This window comes from Echinops telfairi, unplaced genomic scaffold (genome assembly GCF_000313985.2).
Source record: "Echinops telfairi isolate 266 unplaced genomic scaffold, ASM31398v2 ScPeMD7_7469;HRSCAF=8507_1, whole genome shotgun sequence".
Classification (NCBI taxonomy): Eukaryota; Metazoa; Chordata; class Mammalia; order Afrosoricida; family Tenrecidae; genus Echinops; species Echinops telfairi.
Window position 1 is genome coordinate 95637570 of NW_022111373.1, and position 10079 is coordinate 95647648.

Below are 10079 nucleotides of genomic sequence, written 5' to 3' on the forward strand. Positions count from 1 at the left end.
TTATCAGTACATCAGAATCCAGAATTTTAAGACTAGAACATTGAACTTTTTCAAATCAAGGTATTTAAATTTCATTTCCAAAAAAAATAAAATGTGTAAAACCAAAAAAAAAAAAGAGAGAGAGAGAGAGTGGTCCTTCCTCCAGTGTTTCCCAGGCCAAGTGCTCGTTCTCTTTCATCTCGCTTTAATATGCTCCATTTGCAACATGATAGTCGTCCAGAGACTGTGCCGATGGAAGCGGACAGCCATGTGTGGGTTGCCTAATTACAGTAACCTGAGATATGGCGACTTGGAAGCCAATTTTATCTTTATGAAAGACAGTCTGTTAATGGTTTATATGATCATCATCAACAACATTATTAATACCTCAAAGTCAACCCCACCCAGAAGTTGTGAGGAATTGGTGGGACAGGATATGGGTGGGGCCTTCTGCCCCTTTAAATACCTGTTCTCACAGCACAGGCTACCTGCTCTGACAGAAATTCTGGAGTGTTTAGAGCCTGTTCAGTCTCTCTCTTGCACAGCCGTAGTCTGGTGTTTATTCTATATTTAACTTCTGGTCGCCCTCTAGAAGAGTCCAGCCAGCACCATGACTGATGATGAACTGTTGGCCTTGGTAGTTGATAATGGCTCAGGGATGTGCAAGGCAGGCTTTGGTGGGGACGATGCCCCCCGGGCTGTGTTCCCATCCATGGTAGGCCGGCCTCGTCACCAAGGGGTCATGGTAGGCATGGGCCAGAAGGACTGCTATGTGGGGGATGAGGCGCAGAGCAAGAGAGGCATCCTCACCTTGAAATATCCCATTGAGCATGGAGTGGTCACCAACTGGGATGATATGGAGAAGATCTGGTACCACACTTTCTACAATGAGCTTCGTGTGGCACCAGATGAGCATCCCATCCTCCTCACCGAGGCACCCCTCAACCCCAAGATCAACCGTGAGAAAATGACTCAGATCATGTTCGAGGCCTTCAACACACCTGCCATGTATGTGGCTATCCAGGCTGTACTGTCCCTCTATGCCTCTGGCCGGACCACAGGCATTGTTATGGATTCTGGAGATGGGGTAACTCACACTGTGCCCATCTATGAGGGTTACGCGCTACCCCATGCCATTCTCCGTCTGGATCTGGCTGGCAGAGACCTGACTGATTACCTCATGAAGATCCTGACAGAGCGAGGCTACAACTTCAACACCACTGCTGAACGTGAGATTGTGCGTGATGTCAAAGAGAAGCTGTGCTATGTGGCCTTGGACTTTGAACAAGAGATGGGTGCTGCTGCTGCTTCCTCCTCTCTTGAAAGAAGCTACGAGCTTCCTGATGGCCAAGTGATCACCATTGGGAATGAACGCTTTCGGTGCCCAGAAGCCATGTTCCAGCCTTCCTTTCTGGGCATTGAGTCCTGTGGGATCCACGAGACAACCTTCAACTCAATCATGAAGTGTGACGTGGATATTCGCAAGGACCTGTATGCCAACACTGTGCTGTCTGGAGGCAGCACCATGTACCCTGGCATTGCTGACCGGATGCAGAAGGAAATTGTCATTTTGGCGCCCAGCACCATGAAAATCAAGATCATCTCTCCCCCAGAGCGGAAGTATTCCGTGTGGATTGGAGGGTCCATACTGGCCAGCCTGTCCACATTCCAGCAGATGTGGATCAGTAAGCAGGAATACGATGAGGCAGGACCTCCCATCGTTCATAGGAAGTGTTTCTGAGTTGGCTTCCCTATTAAGGGGCTTTCGTTTGACCTTTGTGTTTCTCTAGGTCATCGTGAGGGTACAGCTCTTAATCCACTTTCCAGAGTGGTACTGTAAACAGTCCACTCTTCCTAGTGTAAGGATCTCTAACCATGCAGTGGTGAAGCGTGGGACAGTTAAACAAAATACTGGTGGTTCAAAATCCCCAACTGCTCCATGGGAAAAAGATCCTTCTGTAAATATTTATTCTTCTGTAAAGAAACCCTACGGGGCAGTTCTACTTTGTCCTCTAGGGTCACTATGAATCAGAATTGACTCAAGGGCACTGGATTTGCTTCTTAGAGTTTAAACCAGCAAAGCCTACCTCTCCTGTAAGTATTGTGGGGCTTTACCAGCTAATCACCTCTTGACCTCTGTTACCTTAAGAAAAATTGGAATACTGTATTATATTTTCTTTACCTATAGAGTTCAAAAAATATAAAGATCTGCTTAGGTGAAAATAAGTGACATGGAGCAAAACAATGAAATTTTCACTTCAGAATGAGAACTGATTTTCCAAGCTTTCAAAACTTCTTCTTAAAGTATACAAACCTATAGAACGGCATGTTCTTATATGTAGCAAAGATGACTTATTATTTAAGTATTTTTGCTAAGTTTCCTTCTTTATATACAGTTAATTAAATATATAGGTTGATAGTATTCATATATATATATATGAAACATCAGGGAAATCAAAAGTTATATAATAAAATGCACTGATATATATGACTACCTAAAAAGCTATTATGAGTATCTTTACTCTGCAATGATCATCATTTCAGTAGGTCCACATTTAATTGTTTCTTTTACTAATTAAGAATGATGAAACAGTCAACAGTGATTTATAAATCAACTGAATTTTTATGTGCAGAGTATAATTCTTCTGATAAAACTTTCTGAACCTCATTCTTGTAAAATAGCAAAATTACAGACAATGTCTCTTTTTTCCTAATATCGAGTGATATCAAGGAAATGCAACTGTGTCTCAGTGTGACAAAGATCATTTAATTTCTATTTCTTAGCTTGATAACATGCTTGTTGGAAAATCTCTGTACGTCATAATTTTGTATATTTCTCTTATGAAAGGTTTTCACTGTAAGAGAACAAAACTACAGCATTTTTGCATGTTATAAAATCCAGTACCAGCCTAATGGTCCCAACTTTACTCCTAGAAGGCATTTAGAGAGCTTCTGCTTTATTATGTACAATAACTAGTAGTATTTCATTATATAGAGTGTTGAAATCCTACCATGTTAGGAAGTATCAGTAGATCTTCCTTTGCCTAAATGTTTTAAACTATTCTGATAGTGATTTATCAACCAATTTTAACTACCAGTGTATTTCTTCTATCCTATGATTTCTGGGTCTTTAAATATCAGGGTGATTTGTACTTGTCAGGATTCATTTTCTGATCATTTAAAATATTTATTTGGGGTTCTTAGTAAGGCATTGTCAAATTCTCAGAAGAAATGACTCTTCTTTTCTTTCTCTTTTAGTTGAGAAACATTTACTTGAGTTTCCTATTTCCAAATTGGAGGCAAAAAAAATTTTTGCTTAAAGGTAAAACTTTTCAATCCATGTTATTGTTCCTTACATACAACATAATGTTTTAAATGCAGTTAATCAAAATCTATATCCAATCTTATTCTATCTTTTAAAACTTGGTGCTTCCTTTCATTAAAATAAAATGTGTCAATGTGCATATTTGTATTTCCTATTAATTCCTCTCAATTCTTCTCACGAACTTCAAAATGACCCAAAAATGATCACTTTTTACATGTGACCTGCTCATCCATGTGGTACAATTTTGCACCTAGGACGTTTACCCATGTAGATATTTTAAAAAGAAAGAAAGAAAGATTTGAGGACAGATAAGGTTATAACATCCTGGTAACCTCAATAAAAAATGTGTGCTTAGTAGATGAATAGGCCCTCTAGTAATTAGAAGGCAGAGATAATGGCAATAATAATATCTTGGATATATATGTTGCAATGCTTTCCATTTGAAAGATGAATAGTTTTTACATTCTGACCTGCATTCTAAATTATCAGTAAAGAGCTGACTTGCCACCCACAGAAAATGTATGGGACAAGTAGGGTGAGCTATGGAGCCCTGGATCACTGAGTGAAAATATGAATTCCATAATGCAAGGAGAAATGAAAACTGTGGGTCTTTAGATATTTTCCCATTCATCCACACTAACTGATGGATGAGCTAATGAAAAGAATGCAACTCACAGATCTATACTAAAAATAAGTCCATCCTCCACCCCACCCACCAAAAAAGTTACCATAAATTGATCTTGGCTCATGCCAACTGCATGTGTATCAGAGTAGAATTGTGCTCAATGGAGTTTTGAATAGCTGATTTTTTGTTTTGCAAGTACATCATCAAGCCTTTCTTCCCAGAATCCATGGGTGAATTCAAACCTCCAACCCTTAGATTAGAAGCCAAGCATGCCACGCTCTCATTCATATTTAAGAATACTTACCATTTAGGTAGATGATACATGTATGTTTTTCACCAGGTATTCACAAGCCTGGCTTATTAACCAAATGGCTTTGTGAAAACACGGATTCCCTTGCCCTGGCCTCAGAAAGCTCAGGAAGTTGAGACCGAGCATCCCAAAGGTGAAGTCAGCTGAAGGAATCACAACTCTGAACAGTCGGAATAGCAAACCCACTACAGATTCTTAGAGCAGAGAAGGACTGTGGGCATTTGCCATAGCACCTAAGCACTATCCACAAATAAATCCCATATCATTTGTAAAGTCTTCCTCAATGATCCATGAGCAGCAATCTAAACTTAGGACCACCCACAATCCTGCCTGCCCTTGTTTCAACTGTATTTCCCACTCCTGGGTTATGTTTTTCTGAAAGCATGCATGCTCTGAAACTAATCCCTGTACTCGTCTTCATTAACATGCATGTATGCTTATTTTTCAACAGTAAGATAAATTAGTCCTAGGATACAGCTTGAGTCTTACACTTAAAAGTCTGTCATAACAAAGAATCTAAGAATAAGTTTCACATTTTCCAGATATTCAAAGGCTAATCCTTTGGGGGACATGAGTATCTCACCCTATTTATTCACTCCTTATACAGCTATTCATTTAGATACTCTATTTCAGAACCTCTTCGAGAACTTTTTTAGGAAACCTGGGGAACTTACAGTGGAAAGCAGTGTGGTCTTTCTGAACATTAACTGCCATATTGTCTAAACCAGTGTCATAAGTAAAGGTGATTCATAGATGACATATAGTCTGAGCATGCTACGATGTTAATTCAAACATGGATACTTCAAGCCACATTGAACAAAGAGTTAGCAGAGTAGATGTAGGCATTGGGTTAAAAGTTAAGTACATTCAAATTGTACTGAATACAATTTTAAGATATTTCTTACATGAATCGGGGACATTAGGACCACTACTTATTGGATTCATAAGGGGGACTTACCTTTATTTTGAATGTTTCCATAAGCCTATGCCAGAACCTTTTTTTTTTACATGTGGAAATTTAAAGACTCAATTCAAGTGTCACCTTCTCTGTGGATATTTTTAATCTTCCTCCCCTCTCCTTTGGGACAACTTCATCCCGGGTCCTATCTTGGGCATGCACACAGCATCACAGCTGTAACATGTGTTCACTCTCTCCTAACCGCAAGCTATCAGCAAGTATTTGGAAGACAGACAAGGATGGGATTTTTTTCATCCTTTGGATCCTTGGGGCTCTTTGTAGTGCCAGGCGCATAGCATTAACTCCATAAACATTGTTTGAAGTAATAAATCAATGACTCCGTGGATCCTGGTGTACCTCATGAACATCACAGGTTTGTGTTATTTCTTCTTTTCACTCCAGTCTCAGCACCACATCTGTCCGCCAGCACATGCCCCTTTTTTCTGGTGTTGCCTCTGACAGTGCCAGCCAGGCTCCTTTGAGGGGTGGGAGGGGGCGGAGAAGGTGGGGGAATCTTTTGTCTGACGCATATTTTCTACTTGTCCTTTCTTCCTCTCTTCTCCTTTTCCATCACATCTGAACATACATTGTTCAATTTTTTACAATCTCTAGCTTGTCGTTAGACATTTTTTCTGTTGATCAGTCAAATCAACCTCATCTTTGGGAGAATGTGTTGGCTATGTGACTGCCAAAATTCAGTCCAGAAAAGGAAAGAAGAGTAGAAATCTTTCACTGAGTACAATCTGCCTTTTCTTCTGTTTGCATTCTTGCTGATATTTTTTCACTCTTTTCCAAGCTTCAAATTGCTCTAAAATTGATCATTTAGACACCTGACACCCTAAAACCCAGACATTATAATACATTGAAAACTGTGCTTTTCTGGTAACTATTCACAGCCTCCTTCAAGAGCTTGTTTTCAAAAAAAAAATGTTTGAAGTTAAGAACTAAGGATGTGGTTTCCCAATACCACTTCCAGATGTTGATAAGTACAATTGGAATGTCTTTATGTACATATCAGTAGAAAAACTACTCATTAAAACTAATTGATACTTTAAGACTTCCTTTTTAAAATGTGAACTGGCCTGTCTGAACTATAACTGCCTTTTTTTAAACTATTGCCATAAGTAATAAAGACTAGAGCCTCCTTGAACTGGCTCACTGGTTTTTTATCTCATTCCAAATCTGATGTCCTAACCACTTTATAATTTTAGGTTCAGTTCAATCTAGTTAACAGATGTGCCAATATCATATAATAATAGATAGGCAACACCACTTGAAAAATGGAAAACCTGATTTAATTGGCTATTTGACATTGTGTAAGTCAAAAAGCCATGTTGGTCTCTCTGGAATTGGGAATGAGGCAGCTGTGGCCATACATACACCATATTAAAGAGCACTGGTGATGAGGGGAGAAGACCTACAAACCCAGCCAGAGGAGTAAGGTTTCTGCTCATATCCTCTTCATAGAGGCCTAGCAGACAAATAATAATTCCGAGTTCATCTGTAGGATAGAGTGAAGAGATAAAACTGAACACCAACATGGTGTTTTAATTTTTTATTTTCTGCCCTCCAAGCTTCCTATTTTAAAACACATTCAGCGTGTCCCCGAAATCCAGCCCATTTTGTTTTTAAAAAACAAATAGTTTTGGTGTTGTGATTGTTGTTGCTGAAGGAGATGTGGTGAAGCTATCAGATAAACTTTGGATGGCTAACCACAAAATCAGAAGTTCAAATCCACCAGTTGCTCTACTAGAAAAAGAGGAGGCTGTCTGCTCTGATAAATATATACAGCCTCTCCTTCACAGAAGGGTCACAAGGAAGGGATGAGCCAGCCAGGGAGCCAGTTTAAGACAGATGAAACACACAACTTTCTTCTAGTTCTTTAATGCTTCCTACCCCCACCAGCATATCTCCAGTTCTACCTTACAAATCCAGCTAGACCAGAGCATGTACACCAGTATAGACATGTACACCAGTACAGCTTTCAACACGTGGAATCCAGGACAGATAAACCCCTCAGGAGCAATGATGGGAGTAGTGATACCATGTGGGTAGGGGGAAGGTGGAGGAAGAAAAGGAGAACTGATCGCAAAGATAACATATAATCCCTACCCACCCAGGGTGACAAACAACAGAAACATGGGTGAAGGGAGATGATGAACAGGGAAAGATATGAAAATAATGGTAATTTATTATTTCCCAAGGGTTCATGAGTGTGGGAGGATGGGGGAGGGAGGAGGGGAAAAAAGAGTATCTGATACCAAGGGCTCAAGTAAACAAAAAAATGTTTTGAAAAAAATGAAAGCAACATATGTTCAAATGTGCTTGACAAAATGGGTGTATCGATTGGTATAAGAGCTGTAAGTGCCCCTTGTGTGTTAGTCTGGGTTGACTAGAGAAACAGATCCAGAGACACTCAATATGTGTGTAAGAGAGAATTTTATACTAAAGAGTAATTGTATATTAAGAAATCATCCCCGGCTTGTCCAGATCAAGTCCTTAAGTCCGATATTAGCCCAGCCCATATGTCCAAAACCAATCTATAAAGTCCTCTTCAGAATCATGAAACACATGCAATGATGCCGAATGCAGAAAGATCACAGGCAAATGGGCGGAAAGTCTTACGGATCCAGTGGTGGTGAAAGCATCCCAGCGCTGGCAGGGGTCTCCATGTGGCTCCTCCAGCTTCCGGGAGCTAGTGTAGCTCCATGTGTCTTGTCAGCAGGAAGACAAAGTAGAAAGTGAGAGAGCATCTGGCCTCTAGTGAGTTACTTATTTCCATCGCACCTCCAAATGAGGTCATCAAGCTGCTTCCTGATTGACAGGCTACACTCTACCACTTCGCAAGTAGACAGGAGATTATGTAACTGTCACACCCAGCAAAAGCACTTAAAACAAAAAAGATGTACGGTCTCAGAAAGACTATACAGGGTAGCTGTGAGTTGCAGTGGAACTAATGGCAGTGGATTGAGGTTTTTTTTCAGCATTGTTTATTTTTTTCTATACTTTGGTAGCTAGAAAAAAAGCTGACTTCTGTGATGAAAACAAAACTGTGCACACCAGCGGGAATACTGGGCTTCCAGAGCAGTCCAGAGTGCTAATGACTAATAAAAGGAAATTTTAAACAGAAAGCTAAACTTTTTTTAAATCTTGAAGTACTAAAGTAATGTGAGAACGTATTGAATGTGAGTGCTGTAACTTTTAAGTAATGAGGTGGCAAAATACCAGAAGTATAAAATATGCCCCTACTTTTTTTTAAAATCTCATTGGTTCTGTGATGAGATTCAAAATGTTATGTACTTGGCTAAATAGTTGATTTTTTTTTTTTTAGTGGAAGAAATTTCTTGTGGTAAAATTAAACACAAAATGTACAATTTTATCATTTTGATGGCATCAGGGAAACAAAATTAGGAGCAGAGAAAAGTCAATTATATCGATTTAAAAGAAAGATGATACAAGTTCTAATGGAAAAGGTATCCTTCCCCATTAGCTAATCTCCACACTACTTTATTAGCGTTTGACACTAGGCATGCCATACATTTTCCTTTTTGTTTATGCCACATAGAGATTCGACACACCAGCCAAAATTAGGAATAATAACAATAAAAATTTTAAAGCTCAATAGTATCATGAGGAACCCGGGTGGCACTGTCAGGTAAGTGTTAGACTGCTAACCACAAGTTCGGTGGTTCAAATCCACTAGCCACTCTGAGAAAGAAAGATGAAACTCTCCAGTTCTACCACCTTCCAGTTTGCTGTGATACTAGAAGCTAGGTCACTGGTGCTTCAAATACTAGCGGAGTCACCAACGTGAACAGGTTTCAGTGAAGCTTCCAGGCTTCGAAGAGACCATGAAGAAGGAGTCAGCTGCACACTTCTGAGGATGTAGTCACTGGGCATAACACTGAAACATTGCCATATACTGAAGGGCTAATGGACAGAAGGAGAACATTGTCAGAGATGATGCCAGAAGATGAGCCCCTCAGATTGGAAGGCACTGAAAATATGATTGAGGAAGATCTGCCTCCTCAAAGTAAAGTTGTCTGTAATGGCATGAATGAAGTCAAGACACTAACTAATAATAGGAACTTGGAATATTCAGATTATCATTCTAGGAAAATTAGAAATATTCAAAAGTGAAATGGAACAGATAAAATTCAATATGCTATGTATTAGTGAACTGCAATTGGCCATTTTTAATCAGAGAATCATATGATTTACTATGCCTGGAATGTCACTATCAGAACGACACAATCAAGAGGAATGGCATCAAAAATGACATTCAAGATATATCTTGAAGTGCAGTGCTATCTGTGATAGGATTATATCTATCCACATTTGAGGAAATTTAATCAATACAGCTATTGTTCAAATTTATGTATTTGATAAAGCTACTTATAAAGAAATTGAATAATTTACCAGTCTTCCATCAGAAATTTTTCAAATATGTTATCAAGATGCATTGATAATTATTGGCAATTAGAATACAAACGATGGAAACAAAGAGAAAGGAAGAGTAGTTGGAAAACATAGAGACCCAGATGGAGATCACATGATAGAATGTTATAAGACCAAGGACTTGGTTACAGCCACTAACTTTTTTCAACAACACAAACAGCAACTATGCACAGACTCTGCAGATGGGATACACAGAAATCAAGTTGACTACATTTGTGGGAAGAGACGAGGGAGAAGTTCAATATCAGCAGCTCAAGCAAGGCCAGGGGCTGACTGTGGAACATACCATCAATTGCTCATCTGTAAGTTTAGATTGAAGCTGAAGAAAATAAAGACAGGTCCAAGTAAACAAAAATGTAATCTTAGTGCATCTCACCTGAATTTCAAGACTAACTCAAGAAGAGATTAGCTGTGTTGAACACTC

General features: G+C 39.3%; 1 protein-coding gene across 2 annotated transcripts; it reads left to right on the forward strand.

The window, feature by feature from the left end:
• The first annotated feature begins 589 nt into the window (after positions 1-589).
• ACTBL2 (actin beta like 2) lies at positions 590-1720 on the forward strand. 2 transcript variants are annotated; one of them, XM_004703600.1, is made up of 2 exons: positions 590-718; positions 845-1720. In XM_004703600.1, the coding sequence occupies exons 1-2, from the start codon at positions 590-592 to the stop codon at positions 1718-1720; spliced, it is 1005 nt and encodes a 334-aa protein (XP_004703657.1). The 2 variants fall into 2 exon arrangements, with proteins under 2 accessions (XP_004703657.1, XP_004703656.1); XM_004703599.2 differs by having other exon boundaries at positions 590-1720.
• The last annotated feature ends 8359 nt before the right edge of the window (positions 1721-10079 follow it).